The 19,580-nt window shown below is 29.0% G+C and overlaps 6 protein-coding genes across 6 annotated transcripts; 3 read left to right on the top strand and 3 right to left on the bottom strand.

Annotated features, from left to right (window-relative positions):
• Positions 1-206: 206 nt before the first annotated feature.
• BN7_3892 (pseudouridine-5'-phosphate glycosidase/carbohydrate kinase family protein) lies at positions 207-2,345 on the bottom strand (the record flags this gene model as incomplete). Its single annotated transcript, XM_011275554.1, has 1 exon — positions 207-2,345. The coding sequence occupies one exon, from the start codon at positions 2,343-2,345 to the stop codon at positions 207-209; it is 2,139 nt and encodes a 712-aa protein (XP_011273856.1).
• Positions 2,346-4,805: 2,460 nt separating this feature from the next.
• BN7_3891 (uncharacterized protein) lies at positions 4,806-6,713 on the top strand (the record flags this gene model as incomplete). The annotated part of the gene is made up of 1 exon (XM_011275553.1): positions 4,806-6,713. One exon carries the CDS (start codon positions 4,806-4,808, stop codon positions 6,711-6,713), a length of 1,908 nt encoding a protein of 635 aa, XP_011273855.1.
• A 78-nt stretch (positions 6,714-6,791) lies between these two features.
• Positions 6,792-8,666, bottom strand: BN7_3890 (Zn(II)2Cys6 transcription factor; the record flags this gene model as incomplete). Its single annotated transcript, XM_011275552.1, has 1 exon — positions 6,792-8,666. The coding sequence occupies one exon, from the start codon at positions 8,664-8,666 to the stop codon at positions 6,792-6,794; it is 1,875 nt and encodes a 624-aa protein (XP_011273854.1).
• Positions 8,667-9,268: 602 nt separating this feature from the next.
• On the top strand, positions 9,269-10,969 carry BN7_3889 (putative MFS-type transporter; the record flags this gene model as incomplete). The annotated part of the gene is made up of 1 exon (XM_011275551.1): positions 9,269-10,969. The coding sequence occupies one exon, from the start codon at positions 9,269-9,271 to the stop codon at positions 10,967-10,969; it is 1,701 nt and encodes a 566-aa protein (XP_011273853.1).
• A 1-nt stretch (position 10,970) lies between these two features.
• OCA4 (Oca4p) lies at positions 10,971-11,887 on the bottom strand (the record flags this gene model as incomplete). The annotated part of the gene is made up of 2 exons (XM_011275550.1): positions 10,971-11,782; positions 11,842-11,887. The coding sequence occupies 2 exons, from the start codon at positions 11,885-11,887 to the stop codon at positions 10,971-10,973; spliced, it is 858 nt and encodes a 285-aa protein (XP_011273852.1).
• A 393-nt stretch (positions 11,888-12,280) lies between these two features.
• CDC39 (CCR4-NOT core subunit CDC39) lies at positions 12,281-19,197 on the top strand (the record flags this gene model as incomplete). The annotated part of the gene is made up of 2 exons (XM_011275549.1): positions 12,281-12,293; positions 12,764-19,197. 2 exons carry the CDS (start codon positions 12,281-12,283, stop codon positions 19,195-19,197), a joined length of 6,447 nt encoding a protein of 2,148 aa, XP_011273851.1.
• Between the last annotated feature and the right edge of the window lie 383 nt (positions 19,198-19,580).

The raw sequence follows: 19,580 nt of genomic DNA, 5'->3' as shown, positions 1-19,580 counted from the left end.
TTTAGTTTATACTTGAGGAAAACCTTCTCCTTATATACACATTTTTTTTTGGTTTCAAGCAACATTGGGTTTTAGTGTTTTTGTTAACAATTAGCAATGTTGCTTTGATATATAGCAAAATAATAACAATAGTACCCAGATCCGGGGTTAACAAAAAATGCGTCATTTCTACATAGTAAACATCAGATCATCAGGTACACATAAAATTAGTTTAATAATAATCTATTTACTGCTTGCTTTAGTGCATTGTTAATTACCTCATTACGTTCATTACTAGTAAAAACATTTGCTGGTGTTGTTGATGACTGGGTTAATGATGTCAATAAACTTCCAGCTAATGCATCACCAGCTCCAGTAACATTTGAGATTTGTTGATCTAATTTTATTGCTTCGTAATGTTCAAATAATATACCAATCTTGTGACCTTTAAATTCTTTTGTTGTAGACGCAATTGATAATTTGGCATTGGAATTTAGTTGAACTTCATCTTCATAAATTGAAACTAAGTAAACACCATTGGACCCATCTTTAATAATTAATGTCTTGATAAATGGTAATAGACTAATTGCTGATTGGAATATACCTTCAAATAATAATTTTTTATAGAAAGGATCTCTTAAGGATGCAGCTTCTAATTTAGATCTAATTGATTTATCAACACTTAATGCATCAATAACTGGGAACCAATCATTTAATTCAAATTTCCCTAAATCTTCTAATGATTCATAAATATATTTCAATTCATTAATTGTTGGTGTTGCTAATTCAATTGAATTATTTGGGAAAACTGACATCTTCAATTCAGATATTTTTTTAGATTTATGAGCAGATGTTGGTTCAAATATTAATTTAAATTTTAATTCTGCACTTAATTCAATTAAAAATTGCATTGTTTTAGTAGAAATATTTGCATCAAATAACACAATTCTCGGTTTGGAATTTTTAATTTCATTTTCAATATGTTCAATTGGTAAGTTATTTTCCACAATTCCCATATCAGCAGCTGCAATTATTAATTCACCATCATTATCATGATGAGAAATATATTGTGAAGTTGTTGAATTTTCAGCAATATGTATAGCATTGTGTTTTGTCCTTAAACTATTTATTAGTGATTTACCTTGAATATCATCACCAACAACTGAAATGAATTTTAATGACGAATTACCAAGTTTTGTTGATTCCAAAGCAACATTATAACCAACACCACCTATGGAAGATGTTATTTTAGAAGGATTTGAATCTCTCAACAATGCAGGTGATTCAGTTTTACAATATGTATCTAATGCAACTGAACCTATAACAATTGAATCAATCTGTTGGGAATTCTTTTCAGTACTTTTTGGTTTTGGGATAATTGGTGGTTGATATGTGAAATTTTTGGATGTATTATTTAATTTACTATATTCAATTGCAATTTCTGTAGCAGATCTAGCATTATTTAATACAAATTCAATATTTGATTTAACACTTTCACCTTTAGTTGCTTGTGCAATTTTACTTAATAAAAATGGAGTTAATTGTTTACCCTTTATACCCTTGGCTAAAGCTTCATCATTTGCTTGATTTATAATTCCATTAATAAATGTACTATCTAATGCAATTTCTTCTGGTGGTGGTATACAAAATAAAAAACCATTATTTAATTTTAATAAATCACCTTGATGAATAATATCAGCAGCTTGTTTAAAATTTTGGAAATTATATGGTGATGATACACTTGAATCTCTAGTATAAAAACCTGGAATATTTGTACCACTAGAGCCTAATGTACCAACAAATACACCTTTTGTTTCAAGATATTCTATAGTTCTTTCAATATCTAAAATTGATTTTGGTCCAGCACAAACCACTGCAACTGAAGTTTTACTTAATTCATCTAAATCTGCACTTATATCCATTGAATTTTCACCATCTCTATGAACACCACCAAGTCCACCAGTAGCAAAGATTTTAATACCAGCTCTTTCAGATAAAATCATTGTACCACTAATTGTTGTACCACCATTTAATTTTTGTGAGACAACATAAGGGATATCTCTTCTTGAAACTTTTGTTGCATTTGAAGTTGATGAAGCTAATGATTCTAATTCATTATAGTTTAAACCAACTTTTGGTATACCATTAATGAAAGCAGTTGTTGCAGGAATTGCACCTTTTAATCTAATTTCTTTTTCAACTTGTTGAGCCATATTTAAATTTTGTGGGAATGGTAAACCATGGGTAATAATTGTACTTTCCAATGAAACAATTGATTTATTTTCAACAAGAGCTTGTTGAATTTCTTCAGAGATTTTCAATGTGGAATAACATCGTTTACCTATAGGTCTTAAACTTCTTAACATATTGTATGGTACGAACTTTGTTGATATGAGTGATAGTAATTTTTCTACGTTGGTATATTTTTTTTTTTGATATCACTAGCGCGAAAAAAAATCTCATATATTCAAATATCAAGCTTCAAATCACTTTAATCTATAAAGTTTTTTCACTTAATTCAATTTTATATTCATCTTTCAAGACTTTGATGATTGGATCATTAATTTCTGGAGTATATGGAGCAATTAAACCCTTTTTAACAGGTAATTTATCATCCAAGATCAATTGAGAAGCAACAGCAGCTGGAGTACCAACTAATTTAGCCATTGAACTATAACCAGTACCAGTTGGAGCACCATAATCAACTAAAGTTGAAGTACGAGTTTCTTCAGAACCATCTTTATTGATAACACCAAATTTATGTTGTAAAACTAATAAATCTCTTTCACCTTCAGCATATTGTAATAATTCTTCAAATCTTGAACATAAAGTATCTAAAGGATTACCCTTTGGATCAATTTCAGTTTCACCTAATAAACCAAACCAATTGAATCCATCAATAATGGTTTTTTTTTGTTCATCAGAGGCAAATTTAGTTTTACCTTCAATAGCTTTAACTAAATCTTCTTCTTTAGTAGAATCAGCATTTAAATAAGATTTTAAAGCTTCAGCCCATGATTGTTTCTTGGTGAAAATATCATTTTCATCATCTTTTAATAAACCTAAATCAACTAAAACTTTAATAAATTCAGGGAAACCTTCAAAACGTAAAGTACCACGAATAACAGTTTCAGCTTCTGGGATTTTATAAAATTCTTTGAAAGGTGTTGAATCTCTATTTGGATAAGCAACAAGACCTCTTTCAGTAAATTCATTAATTTTGTAAGGACCAGTGTAACCCATTAATTCAGGACCATCAACTTCAACTTTTTCACCATCTTTGAAAAAAGTTGCAGAATTTCTTAAAGCTAATAAAACACCTCTTGCACTCCAACTGAATTTATAACCTAAAGGATTAGTTGCATCTTGAGGAGCTGGTAACCCACCACAATAAGAAATGAAAGATTTAACTTTACCACCTTCTTTATGGATTTGATCAATGGCTTTAACAGCATATAAATGATCTAAACCTGGATCAACACCAATTTCATTGAAAACAATGATACCAGCTTCATTAATTTGATCTTCTAATTCTCTTAAAGCTGGTGAGATATAAGAAGTTGTCAAGACGTTTTTCTTGTTTTTAATTGCAGATTTAACAACAGTAGCATGATAAATGTATGGAATTAAAGAAATGATTAAATCATGATCAGAAACAGCAGCATCTAAATCAGCTTCTTTGGAAACATCAAGAGAGATAGCAGTTGAATCTTCACCAGCTAAGGCTTTAGCTTTTTCTAAAGTTCTACAAGCAACAGTAACTTGAACACCTTCAGTTTTAGCTAAGATATCAACAGTTGGTTTAGCAACGAAACCAGAACCTAATAATAAGACTTTTCTGTGGTATAATTGTTAGTTTAAAGGTCAATTGAACGATATGTTGAGTACTTACTTGACCATTTTGAGATGATTAGTATCAATTGAATATGAATTGAGTATTAATTGAGTGAGTATAATTGAATTAAGGAAGATGGAATTATCAAATATTCGTCGACCTTTAAGAGTCACCACAGACAGCCGGTAAGCGCACCAGTCAATCCGTTATCGCTAACCATAACCATTATAACAATCCACTATCAACTATTACTATTACTATCAATTGTAATGTGTATACTCTATGGATTGTTTCTGTATATACTCACAATATTATCAATACTCTCTGCCTAATAGTCTCTACCCTCTGACCACCTCTACCCTCTGTCAACCCCTAATCAATTCCCATTAACACTGTGTTCACCCCATCGCTTCCTAACCACCCGCCAAAATTCTCAGTATAAAAATTTTTCTTTCAACCTTTTTTACTCACTTTTATATTACCACTTCTTTCTTCCTTTCTTTAATGAATTAACTGGGAATTTTATCTCTTTGGTCGTGCCATCAACTAGACGATGAAAGTAAACGAACCCCACAGAAGGAATCCGTGTTCTTGCAGAATGTATGGTTGGCCCAATGACTTGATTGTTCATTATCACTTAGCTACTAAACTTTTTGAAGAACTCGTACATACAATTGATTTAATAGATAATGATTTGATTTCAAATTTAATCGTAGAATATTATAGTAAAATGCAATATATGGTCAACTGATAACATAGAATATCATTATTGATACTTCTTATACCATAAATTACTAGTTTACCACACGATTTATGGAAAATCTGTGATTGTTCAGTACAAAAGTTCATAATTTTCAGTACAAAAGTTCATAATTCCTCGAATCGCTCAACGTTGGGAAAAAGAAAAAGTAGATCTCTTTTCATGTAAAAAAAGTTTTGACATGACACCAAAATAATACCCATAAAGCTCAACCCATCTTCATCAATATTCATGTCCACATACCTTCCTTCCTCCAAAGAGGAAACAAAATTCATTCCAAGAAACTTATCTTGGAAACTACGGTTCAAAAAAACTTGGAACTTATATCATAAATTTTTACCAATATTATATTTATCATGTTTATTATTTGGTGGGTTTGTCTACATCTCCAAAAAAACAAATGGAATACATTCAAATGATCTTTCTATAGATAACTTCCAATTTGATGATACTTATCAATCAAATAATGATCAATTAGATTTAGATCAACAAGCTTTAACCAACTTGAAAAAACCAACAATTTTTGAAGAATTCCCTTATGAATCAAAAGATTTAACAATGTTACCAATTGCTCCATATGAACATTTACAAGATAAATTAGATTTTAGATCAACAATGACTTTTTATTTAGAAGTTATTAAAAATTATGTTGCTAAATCAACTTCTGGTTCAAATTCTCAACCTCCTCCTACATTTAGTTTTAATTGGAAAGATTTTGTTGATTTAAATATTTTAAAACCTTTATTACAAGAAAAACCAAATTGTTTCCGTATTGGTGCTTTGGGTGCAACTTCAAGAATTCCATGGGAAAATTGTCTTGATGAACCAAGAAATTTAGGTTTTGTTTTCATAAATCCTTCATTATATCCTGAAAGTGAATTTAGATTATCAATTAGAGGAAAATCTTATCTTTATACTGCAGCTCCATTACCAAATAAATTAATTTTCCTTGCTGGTGAATTAGCTTTTGTTACAAGAGTTAACAAAAGAGCAAGTTTAGATGAAGGTACAATGATTGATGAATATTTACAAAGAAAATTAAAAGAAAATCCTGGGTCCACTCAAGAGAAAATTATAAGAACTCCAATAAATCCAAGTGATGAAATTGATGGTATCTCTCAAGCTTTAAAACGTGATTTAATAAATTTTAATGTTGAGAAATCCCTTCATGTTAATGTTGATGACAATTCATTCTCATTACCAACAACCAAAGAAAATAAAGAAAAATCCATGTTAGCAAATGCTGCAAGACATAATGATGATCGTCATTTTAGAAATGTCTTGATAAAATCAAAAGATGGTCAATGGGAATCTGAAGAACAATATGATTGGAGATTTTTCAATAAAAAATTAAATAATTTAAACAAGAAAAAATCTTTACATAGTATTGTGGAAAATTATTTACAATTTTGTACAAATTTAGGTATAACAACTTGGTTATCTGAAGAATCTTTAACTTCATGGAATTATAATGGTTTAATTGGTCCATGGGAAGATACTATTAGATTTGAATTACCTGCATCTGATGTATCAAGAATTGCCAACTCATTTAATTATTCATTAATAATTTCTGATCCAAAAAATGGTACTGGAAATTATTTAATTGATATTTCCCCTTGGTTCTTGGAAAGAGCAAGATATAATGATGGTGGTGCTGCACCAGACCCAGCAGATGGTAGAATTATTGATACACATACAGGTGTGTATATTGAATTAATTGGTGTTATAAATGCACCAAGAATCCCAAAAGATTTTGCTGCCCAACATAAAAGTGAAAAAGTTTCTGAATATGTTGTTACTGGTAGAGGTAATTTTTGGCATTTACCTTCATTATTACCATTAAATAAAACTCTTTACGAGGGAAAAATTGCAAATGTCCCCAAGACAATACCTGAACAATATCTTGAACCACCAATTGAATATCATTATAAAGATCATTTAAGATTATTTGTTGATTCTAAAAAATGTACTTATGTCCCTGAAGAGGAAAAAAATAAATTTGATCAAACTTATATTGGTTGTTGTCATGATGATTTAATTTGGAAAGATTATAATTCAACAAAATTTGCAACTCAAAAATTTTTACAAATTAAAGGTCAACCAATTAATGTTTTAGATGAAACTGATATTAATTTCTAAAACTACATTTTAATAGATTTTTATAATACATTCATTACGTTACGTTAATATTTCTTTGTACAATGACTTTCAAGGTGATTATATTGCAATACCACGACCACCTTCATCCCAACTATATGCTCTAAGAGCATCTTTTCTTTTCCTTGTATTTTCTTTAAATTTATCAAGATAATCTGTTAATAATAATAAATTTTCACAATCTTTTATACTTGAAATTAATTGATTTCTAACCATTTTTAAATAATCCAGTGGGAATGTTGTCATAACTGCTTCCATACCACGAACTAATACTTTAACATAATATTTATATCTATTAATTTCAGTTATTGTATTATTATCTGTACCATTAATATCATTCAACATTGATAATATAGTTATACCAAATAAAAAGAGATAAAAACTGAAAATAAATGGATATCTATGTAAATCTTCATCTAATTTCATAATATCTTCCAAGACTTGAACACATTGTGCAATTCTAGAAATTTGAACATCTGCTGTACTATTTGAAAACCCTGCTAATACACCCCAACCTTGAGTATCTTCTAATATAAATGTTAAAACTAAATTTATATATCTTGCATATGACATATCCATACTATAAGAATTTTCCTTTTCAGGGCATGATGCTGTATGAGCATTTAATTCATTTTTAACTATAGCATCTAAATTTTGATTTGCTAATTTAATTAATTCATCTCTTAATTGTGAATTTTTTTGTTGATCAGCATGAGTATTATATAAAGCTTTATATTCAACAAATATACCTGTTAGACGTAATAATGGTAATGACCAACCATAAATCCCATCAGATACTGTACCAAATCTTATAGATCTAACTCTTTTAGGATCAAATTCTGCAGGTTGTAACATATTATCAAAATGAACCCAATTAGATTCATCACCAGGTAAATGTAATTGTGAACATTCTTCATCTTTAATAATTGTATTTCTATTAAAACAAAAAGCAGTCATTCTATCCAATATATAAAGCCCCCACCATGCACGTCTTTTTTCTTCTTTAATTTCCTCTGTATCATTAGGATTTTCTGTTCTTAAATTTAATGCAACACCAAATTCATAACCAACTTCCCACCAATAAACAGAATCAATTGGATAAGATAACCAAGGCATTAAAAATCCTAAATGAACTGTAACAATGAAATCATCTAATGTAACATCTTCTAATTTAGAAGGTAATTGATTTTGAATAACTTCATACATTCTTTTACATAAAGAAGCTCTTGAACTTCCAGTAAAGAATCGATTATCAACTTGAACTGCACTTGATAATAATATAGCTAATAATAAATTTGATTTAGTTGGTCTTCTACTTGCCAGCATTGTTGGATGTCTTAAAATTGAAAAAACTTTTGAAGCTGGTGGATAAAATTCATCAAAATAAAAATCAAATAATTCATCTGCAGCTTCAAATGGTAAACCAACTTGAATTAATTCATTTGATATTGTTTCAAGTATCTTATATTTTGTTGAACCTAATTGGAAATCACCATTAATTGAAGCTGTGGAATTACTTCTTGAAGATTGTGATAATATAAATGAAGATCTTGAAGATGATAAACTTCTATGGGTAATAATTGAAGCATCAGGTTTTTTACTTGGTATAATAAAAGTTCCTAATCCATTTATAGGTGAAGAATTTTCATCATTATTTGGTGAAGTAGTTGTTGAAGAAGAATTTTTTGCTTTCCTCTTCTTTATATCTTTTGGATATTTTTCACTTGCACGACCTCTTCTCTTTTCTTGTCTTAAATATGTACAAGGTATTTTAACTTGAGTACAATGAGCACATGGATGATTCCCATCACATTTAGTTCTTTTCACATTACATGAATCACAAGCTTTTCTAATACGAACTTTTTTCGAACCTGATTCACCTTGTTGTTGTTGTTGTGTAATTTGTTGTTGTTGTTGTTCCGCAACTCTTGACATATTAATATTCAGGGTCTTAATATTCAGCTAATCATCAACACTTGATTCTGGTAAACTAAAACGTGATTATTTCAAAAAAGTATTAACCATAAACTAGGATCCAAATATCCCTTAATTTTCCAAAAACTTGATTGTAAAGAGCAAATTCAAGTTTTTAGCAAAATGATATTTACTTTTCTGATATGAAATTAATAACTGGCAAAAAAAAAAGCGTTCCACACATTTTCAATTAGCCACTGGTTCGCACCGCAGACAGCTGCTGAAATTCACCGATCGGGCCTACAAAATACAAGAAACGTTCAGGAACAGATGGAATTCAGGAACAAATCAACTAGAGCTTGGGTTTTAATAGGGAGAAGCTAGGCTGATCTCAGTAGAGTGTATGTTTATGGTGTAGTTATATTCCACTGTGCAATGTAATCTTGTTCTGGGTGTCTGGTTATATAGCGTAGTGCTTTTTCGGAATATTATATAATTCTCCTTTTGTGTACATCGATAATAATCAAATTAAATTACAATGGGAATATGACAATGGTATAGCATAATAATATACTTGAACATGATTGAACTTGTCACCAGTCCATAAATACCTATATATAAATATGGATATAGAAAAACAACTAGAGCACGAGAAAAATGAAGAATCACCATCACAATCACATTCACATTCACCCCAAGAATCAATCCAAATACTTGAACCAATTGGTATAGAAGAACCACCATTACCAACAGTTTATCCTTCACAGTGGAGATTAACAATGATTGTGGTTACAATATGTACAGCTTCTATGTTTGCAATGTCTGATCAAACTGGGATTCCATTACTTTTATCATTCATAGGTGAAAATCTTGGTTCAAATAAATCAATTCAATGGGCTGGAACTGGTGCTTTAATTTGCAGTACAATTTCAAATATATTTGTTGGTAGAGCTGTTAATTTATTTGGTAATAAAATTTTATTTTTGATTGGATTAGCAATAATTTGTATTTTTGAAATTCTGTGTTATTTTGTTAAAGATAAAATTACATTTTATATTTGCAGATCCTTAACTGGGTTAGGTAATGGTGGAATTATTTCAATTTCAATGGTTATAATGTCTGATGTTGTCCATCCAAAAAGACGTGGAACTTTCCAAGGTATTTTAGGGTTTTCCATTGGTGTTGGAAGTTGTATAGGTCCATATATTGCTTCTGGTTTTGTAAATCATGATAAAACTAGTGGATGGAGAAAATATTTTTGCTTTATGGGATTAATGTTTTTATTTATTTTAATCTTAAGTATTTTAAGTATACCCAATAAATTAATCCAACAAAAACTTGATTGTTTCCCCACAAGAAAAGCCAGATGGTTATCAATTGATTATGGAGGTTTGTTTTTAAGTATAGCAACAGTTATTTTAGCATTGATACCTTTGAATATGGGTGGTCTTCTTTGGGATTGGGATAGTTTACCAATCATATTATGTTCAACTTTTGCAATTGTTGCCTTAGTATTACTTATAATTGTTGAATGTACATTCCCTAAAACTGCAGTTATCCCACCAAAATTTTTCAATAATTTTAAAGTTTCAAATTTTTTAATTCAAACTTTTTTAATAAGTATAATTTATTCTTCAATGATTTATTATATTCCATTTTATCTTACAGCAATCCAAGAGAAAAACATTTCTGAAGTTCCACATTATTTTTTAGCATTATTAATTCCTTTATCATTAAGTTCATTTGGTTCTGGATTATTAACATCATATTTAAATCAACAAAAGTATGTTATTATTGGTGGGTTCACATTATTATTCATTGGTGTTGTACTTTTATCAGTCCTTTTAGAAACAAGTACTTCAGATATTGCAAATATATTCATTTTTATAACTATTGGAACTGGTGCAGGATTTATATTTACACCAACAACTGTGGCAATTCAAAACCAGGTAAATCCAAATGAAAAATCAGTTGTATTATCAACAAAAGGTGTATTTAAAACTTTAGGTCATAGTGTTGGTGTAGCAATATCATCAATGATTTATACCAATACATTATTAAATGAATTGGATAAAATTGATATAATAAAACCATCAGATATAACATTTGTATTGAAAAATGTTTATAAGAAGATGACTTTAAATTATGCATATAATGGTACTGAATTAAATGTAATTGAAACTATTTATTCAACATCATTGAAAAATGTTTTCTTGAGTTATATTCCATTGGCAATAATTTGTTTAATATTATCAATGTTTATAAATGAAAAGCCAAATACATCAAGAGATCAATCACAACAAGAGCAACAAGAGCAACAATGATTCAATTTTGAAATTCTTCTTCCCATAAATTTCTTTGATGTTTAAACCAATCAGGTAAATCATATTCTTTTGGTAAAACAATTTCAATTGGATTTATATTTTTAAAAATTTGTAAAGGTAAATAAAAATTAAAATCATCATATAATACAATATCATTTATAGCATCTTTTTTAGAATCTGTTTTGATTTTTTGTTTTCTTAATTCAGCTTGACGTAATAAAGTTTTTGGAACTTGTGGAGAAGCAGATAATAAATTTTCTTCATTTTCATCTTCATCAAAATCTGCACCAATATCTTCTGAAAATCTTCTCTCAATAATATTATAATCTAATGAACCATTTCTACTTGATCTTGATCTAAGCATTGGAGGTGGAGAATCAAATGAAATATTTGATTTTAATCTAAGAGTTGATAATTCTAAAAAAGTTTCAGCAAAATAATTTGAATTTTTCCCACTATATAATCTATATTCTGAAACAATACTTGAAATAATCCATTTACAAGCTTTTCTTAATAATCCAACAATAACATTTGTTTTATCCACAATTAATAAATTACAATTATTTTTATTTAAAATAACTTTGAAAACTTTCCTTATAACATCTTCATTGAAAACCATCCAATCTTGATTATTTTCATTAATATCTGTATTTATTGATTGATTTTCAAATCTTATAGTTTCAATTTTATTTAAAGTCATGAAATTTTGGAAATTTTTCATTACTGGAGATTCATTATCTAATAAAACAATTGATTTTAATTGTAAAGTTTCTAAAAATGCAAAATTAATTGCATCTAATTTTGAACAACGGTCTAATATAAATTGTTAACTCATGATATAAAGTCTAGCTCAGAATGTAATTGTAACTTACAAATTCCTTCTTCAACAAGGCCGAAGTTATCAGGTGGTAGCAGCATGTTTCTAGGATCTTTAATTACTCAAGTGATAACTAGTTGATGTACCAATGTTGAACTAAAGACATTTGTTGTTTATTCAAATTCATAATTTTCTCGTATTTAAAATGCGATCCAAAATTTAAAATATAATATATACTCAAATATGCATTTTTATTTCCTAAAAGGGAAGTCAATAACTAAATTTCACAATTTAGTACTTTTAAGTTATACTAAACTAAACATAATGCTGCAAAATGATTCCTATACTTTACTAATCCATAATATAAATATTATAATTCATCAATCACTTATAATTATTCAAATTTAGTTGATAAATCATGTGATCAAATCTCAATATTTTACCCGGCTCAAAATGTTCCCATTTTTCGCGCGTATTGTTGATTTTGAACTTCGATGGAAAAACTTTGTACTTTTATTAGGAATCAGCGTCTAAGTCAAAACAACAACTAGTCATTAAACAACTTTGAAAAGATCGTTTTTAACTTCGTGAAAAGTTATTGAAAGAAGAATCCGTTGCTGCTACTTGTCTGTCCAGTTAGTATACCAATTTTAGAGACGCTAGTCTTGCAATTGCGTTTGTGATTCAATTAATACTAACATATCTTTGAAGGCAATTATATTAAACTAATTTATACAACGTTTGATTTTGATTTGTGTTGTTTTAGTTATTATTTTTTTCTATATTGTCATACTATATCAGTTATCTACAAAGGAAAACAAGGAAAGATTGATTAAAATTCCATTTCTTTTCTCCATTATAGCTGCATTATATCTTGATATTATTGTTTGATTTTAACATTTCATTTCCTTTTATTTGCCCAAGTTTACATTTATTTGTTCTAAATATCCTGGTTCTCTAGATTTTGGAGCTTCCAGGTTTATCAAGAATTGAAACAATTACTTCATCAGACCTTTTAAAGATAACTGCTTCACAGTTAGCAGTTCTTGCCAATAGCATTGAAGAAAAGACATTTGATAAAACTTTAAAACAAATTCATCAAATTTCAGAATCATCACCAGCTGAAGTTTATATTCGTTACATTACCAAATTATTATTAACTGGTAGTTCATTAGTTGAAACAAACATTGTTGCTAATCCAATTGTTGATAAACTTATTGAATCAGAATTTAAATATCTTGTTTCAAATCCAATTTATATTGAAAATTTCTCTAAAATCTTGTTAAAGAGTGAATCAATTTTAATAAATTTAGGTTTAACAAAATTCATTAATCATTTCAATTTCAATCAATTTGAGAAAAATTTATTATTATTAACTTTAGATCAAATTCCTGATAAAGAATTAACAAAAGAATCAGTTTCAATCTTATCAAAAGAATTTACAAGTTTAATTAATTTCATTCAATTAAATTATTCAAATTCTCAAATTTCAATTGATCAATTATCTTTATTTTTTAAATATTTTTTCAAATCAGAAGCTTTCACTTTATCTGAAAAATTATTAGGATTTACATTTTTATTAGATTTACTAATTGAACAAAATTCATCAAACTTAGAATTAATAACTTCAGAATTTTTAGTTACTTTATCCAAAATGAAATTTCAAGAAATTTTATCATCATTAGAACCAGAATTAATTGTTCCTGATAGATTAGTTAATGAATTATTATCCATACAATCACAAGATGATTTGAATGATGCTTTATCTTTGTTATTGGCTGAGATATTATCACCTGGCTCTCAGAATTTAGCTAAAACACCAGGTATAACTGCATTTACACCTCAAAATGTTCCTGAAGCTACAGCTAAAGGTTCACAATTTGGTTCAATAATTAGAAAATTACCTCAACAACCAATATGGAATTTAGTTTTCCAAAATGTTTTAAACAAAATTTCAAATCCAAGAATTAGTCAAGAATCTTTAAGTCAATTGTTATCAGCTCTTGATGATACAACTATTGATTTATTTTTGGAATATCAATGGCCAATTGATTTTAAAATTGAATTATATATTGCATTAAGACAATTAAATCCTGCAAATGGTGGATTTGATTTATTAAGAACTAATTATTTGAAACCAATTGTTAATGATTTATCTTATCCAAATTTGAAAAATTCAGTTTTATATTATTCAAACGTTACAAGATTAGAATTGGATTGTATTTCAAATTCAACAAGTATTCAAAGTACTGAACATAAGAATTTTTTACACATTATTTTTGAGAAAGATGTGAAAACTGTACCAGAATTAATTGCTATAGGTTGTTCACAATATTCACCACCTTCACCAACTATTGATGAGTTATTAGAAAATCTTGTTGTACATTTACTGGATGGTAATTCAACATATTATCCATTGATTTTGAAAAATTTACATCAAAAGGGTCAATTATTTAAAATTGTTAATAAATTAGTTGAAAATAGAACAAATTTAAATGAACAAGTTATTTCATTTTTGATTGCAAATAGATTAGTTGATCAATTTATTGATGGTGTTTCAATTACTTCAGCATTAACATTAGCCGCTTCAGCTGTTAAATTAGGTTGGAATGATTTACAACAATATTTGGCTCGTCAAAAGAAGGATCAATCTTTTATTAACGGTCTGTTACAATTTTTAAAAATTGAATCTGCAATTGATGAATCTAAAGCAGATAATCAAAAAACAACAAGTTTAAAAGTTATTTATCTGTTAATTGAAACTCTTTCAAAACAAGATTTGAATAAAGAACAATTTGAAGAATTTCAAAATGTTCAAACTCAAGCTTTACAAGCTTTCCCAAGACTTATTAATTTTGGATTTGGTCATGATGAAGCTATTTTAGCAAATGGTGATCTGAATTCATTCCCATTTGATGTTGAACAACAAATGAAGGTATTTTATCAAAAAATGTACAATCATGAAATTGAAATCAAAGATGTTATTACAATGTTGTCAGAATTAAGAGAAAGTGAAAATCCAAGAGATCAAGATGTTTTCGCTTGTATGATTCACTCATTATTAGATGAATATAGATTTTTCCCTGAATATCCATTAAATGCTCTAGCAATTACTTCTGTTCTGTTCGGTTCTATGATTTATTTTCAACTTATTAGAGGAACTGCCTTGAAAATAGCTTTGAGATATATTCTAGATTCATGTAATGAATCACCAGATTCAAATATGTTTAAATTTGCTGTTCAAGCTTTATTTGCATTTAGACAAAGATTACAAGAATTTCCAAACTATTGTGCTGCTTTAGCTGAAGTTGAATCTTTAAAATCTCAACAACAAATTTATCAAATCATTTTAAATGTTGGTAAAAATAAATCAGATACTGTAGCAGGTGGTGATATTGCTTTGAATCAAAATCAACAACAAATTTTAAACTCAAATACAGCTGCTCCATTTGAATCACAACCAAAACCACAATCATTTAAATCAATTTCAACTCAAGTTTCATTTTTCAATAATGTTTTACAAGAACAACCAAGAACTGAAGTATCTCAAAGGGTTTTATTTTTGGTTAACAATCTTACTACTGATAATTTCGCTTCAAAATCACAAGAATTGAAAACTATCTTACAACCAGCTAATTATCATTGGTTTGCTACTTATTTGGTTGGTCAAAGAGTTAAAACTGAAGCAAATAACATCAATTTATATGGTTCACTTGTTGAAGTTATTGAAGATGAACTGTTTTCAGAATACGTTACAAGTGTTGCTTTAGAAGAAGTTTCGGATTTATTGAATGAAGCTGATAGTTCAATTACTGAACGTAATCACTTGAAGAATATTGGTAGTTGGTTAGGTAGAATTACATTGGCAATTAATAAACCTTTAAAACATAAATATCTTGCTTTGAAAGACTTACTTGTTGAAGCTAATGATGTTAAAAAATTACCACTGGTTGTTCCATTTGTTTGTAAGATTATTGAACAAACTAATGAATCTGAAATTTTCAAGCTGCCAAATCCTTGGACTCTGGGTATTATTCGTGTGTTGAAAGAACTGTATCTTCATTTCGATTTGAAATTGAATTTAAGATTTGAAGTTGAAGTTCTGTGCAAAAATCTGGGTTTCGAATTTAATGATATTGAACCATCAGTTATTATTAGAAAATTAGATGTTGTTCCATCTTCAAGTGCTGCAATTACTCAAGGTGTTTCTAATTTGAAACTGGATTCAACACCACAAGGATTCCCACAGTCTACTGTTGGTTCTCGTGAAGGTCCTGTACCTTTGGTTCATGAAAATGCACCATTATTACAACAGCAACAACAACCATTACTACCTCAACAGCAACAACAACAACAACAATCAGTTGTTTCAAATCAAGGAATTCCACCACAATTACCACCACAACATATTCCACAACCACCACAACAACAACAACAACCTCAACAATTTACTCAATTACAACATGCACATGTCAGTGAAGCAATTTTCCAACAACTTCAAGGTTTAACTGTTTTTGTTACAAATGTCACTTTAAAACGTATGTTTGTTTTGGCTTTAACAAAATCAATCAAAGATATTTTACCACCTGCAGTTGAAAGAGCTGTTAGTATTTCTGTTACAGCAGCAAAATCATTGATTTTAAAAGATTTTGCTTCAGAAGTTGATGAGGTTAAATTACGCAATTCAGCACATATACTGGTTCGTCGTCTGGCTGAAGGTCTGGCTTTAGCTACTTGTCGTGATCCACTTAAAGAAAATATTCAAACTACTGTTCATGGATTATTGCCTCAATTTTTGAATGTTGAAAATTCACCTTTAGATGAACTTCCACAAGCTATAAATGATAACATTGATTTGGCATGCAGTTTTGTTGAAAAAGCAGCTATGGATAAAGCGGTTCAAGAGATTGAAGAACAATTATTACCTGCTGTTTCTGAACGTCGTACCCATTTAGAAATGAGAACATCAGATCAACAACCATTTTATTCACAACATCTTTCAAGACATTCTGTTGGTTTACCTGATCCACTTTCATTGAAGCAAACTGGTGTTACACCACAACAGTTATCAGTGTATGAATCTTTTGGAAAGCATCGTACTTCATCACCAGGTATTGTCCCACCTCAAGAAGTTCAACCAAGAGTTCAAGCTCAAGCAATGGCACCAGCTTCAAGTGTTAATGGTTTACCACCTCATGTTCCACAACAATCTCCACAAGTTACTATTGAGCAAACATTTACATATATTCAAACTTTGGTTGATAATTTACTGAGATCTATTTCAGAAGTGCCACAATCCAAATTGAGTGATTTAGCTCCTGAAACTCCAATAAAATTACTGATTAATCAAATTTTTGGAATTGCTGCTAGAAGTTTGAGTAAAGAACAATTATTATTGAAAATTGCACAATTTATTGTCAATGCTTTATTCACTACATCTGAATCTAACTTATGTGTCGAGGTTTTTGTCTTCTTGTTGGAGAAGATTTGTACTATTTCAATTTCAACTAGAAAAGATGTTTGTTGGTGGTTAGTTCATGCATCTGATGAACGTAAATTCAATGCCAAGGTTATGCTTGCCCTCTTGAAAGCTGGTTTAATTACAGCTTCTGATTTAGATGGACCTCTTTCAAAATCCATTTCACCACAAAATTCTGCATCAATTGATTTTGCCATTAAATTAGTCAAAGATAGTGTTTCTGTTGAAAATACTGTTGCTTTCAGATCAGATTTTGCTCTGACTGTTGCTGTCTTGAAGGAAATTAAAGATAATGAAAATGTTGATGAATTCTTGGCTTATTTGGACAAAGAATCTACACAATTACTTGATTCAAATGATTCACTTTCAGAATCTGATAGAATGGCTTATGTCTTTACCGAATGGGTTCGCTTATTACAACATGAACCATTGAATGACAAACTTCATATTGTTTTCATTCATCAAATGGTCAAGACTGGTATTTTTAGATCTCCAGAAAGTATTACTTTATTCTTTAGAAATGCTATTGAAATTTCAGTTTCATTCTTCAAAGAAAGTGATCCAATCAATGATGTTTTCCTGTCTACAGATGCTTTATCAAAATTAATTGTCAAATCTTTAGTTATTCAACAAGAAACAGATATGTCAACTATTAACTACTTTAAGCTTGTCATTTCAATAGTTTCATTAGTTTTTGCAAATGACCATGAAAAATCTGAAGAAAGTTTCAACGAAAGACCTTATTTTAGAATCTTTTCAACTTTATTGTCTGAATGGTCATTGGTTGATGTTGAAAAAGAAGGTTTGAGTGAATTTAACACCACATTTTATTTGGTTTTGGCTGATTTCTTCAATTCTTATCAACCATTAGCATTCCCGGGTTTTGCATTTGCATGGGTAACTTTAATTTCTCATAGAATGTTTTTACCAAATATTATTGAATTGAATCATCCAAAAGCACAAGGAAAATTTGTTTTATTATTGTTAGATTTGTTACGTTTCGAGTCCAGATATATTAAACAAAAAGATGTTCCTGAAGTCATTTCTGTCATTTACAAAGGTACATTACGTTTGTTCTTGTTATTGTTACATGATTACCCAGAAATTCTTGTGCAATACCATTACCAATTATGTTGTGAAATTCCACCATCTTTTGTTCAATTAAGAAATATTGTTTTATCCTCTTTCCCAAAGACCATTTCAATGCCAGATCCATTTACTCAAGGCTTAAAAGTTGATAGATTACCAGAAATTTCAGAATCACCAATAGTTGCTTATAATCCATCAAATGATTTGAAATCATTGAAAAAACCAATTGATGGATATTTAAGAATTCCTTCAAATATGTTATTGAAGACTATTCTCAACGGATTAAAACAAGCCACTTCAGATGAGGCTGGTATTGGTTTCAACAAGTTGAATTTTGATACTAAAGCAATCAATGCTTTGGTTCTATATGTTGGTATTCAAGCTGTTAATGATCGTCATCCAAATGGTCAAACATTCAATCCTAAATCTTCACATTTTGCCTTACTTTCAGGTTTAATGCAAGAAGGCTCTGTTGAATTCCAATACCATTTAATTGAAGCTATCTCAAATCAACTTAGATATCCAAATTCTCATACACATTGGTTCAGTTATATAATTTTACATTTCTTTGGTGCTCAATCATTATGGAATGGTAAAAAATCACAAGTTCAACAAATCATTACCAGAGTATTGTTGGAAAGAATTATTTGCAACAGACCACATCCATGGGGTTTACTGATTACATTTACTGAATTACTGAAGAATACTGAATTAGCATTCTTTGATTTGGACTTTACAAAAGCTTCACCAGAATTAGAATCTATTTTCGGCTCATTACTTCGTCACATCAGTTCTAGTTCTTCAGCCAAATCTCAACAATTACCACAAGCACAAGCTGTATGAATTCCATACTGCTTTCATTTTTACGAAACATCCTGCATTAGAGTTTAAATTGTTTTTTAATCTTTCGTTTTCCAGTTTTTTTAATTTTGTCTTTGTTACTTTTTTTAGTACTTTTATAGTACTATCCATTTCATGACCACAAAAACTTTTTCAATTTTTTATTTTTAATCTTATTCTTGGGTGTCTATAATTTGAAATTTGTTTTTACTGTACCATATAATAGAATGAATTTATGTTAATTAAAAAGAATTCTGAACTTTTGTAGTTTATGATACATTTCAACCAATTCGCGGATTTCTTGATTTTTTTTTTATTTTTATATTTGTTTTTCCTTTGAAGTACTGCTCTAAATCACAACGTAATGCGTTCACAATCAAAATCAA

Source organism: Wickerhamomyces ciferrii, contig 00120 (genome assembly GCF_000313485.1).
Source record: "Wickerhamomyces ciferrii WGS project CAIF00000000 data, strain NRRL Y-1031 F-60-10, contig 00120, whole genome shotgun sequence".
In the NCBI taxonomy this organism is placed as follows: domain Eukaryota; kingdom Fungi; phylum Ascomycota; class Saccharomycetes; order Phaffomycetales; family Wickerhamomycetaceae; genus Hansenula; species Hansenula ciferrii.
Note: the sequence above shows the minus strand (reverse complement) of the source record. Positions and strands in the feature narration are given on the sequence as shown.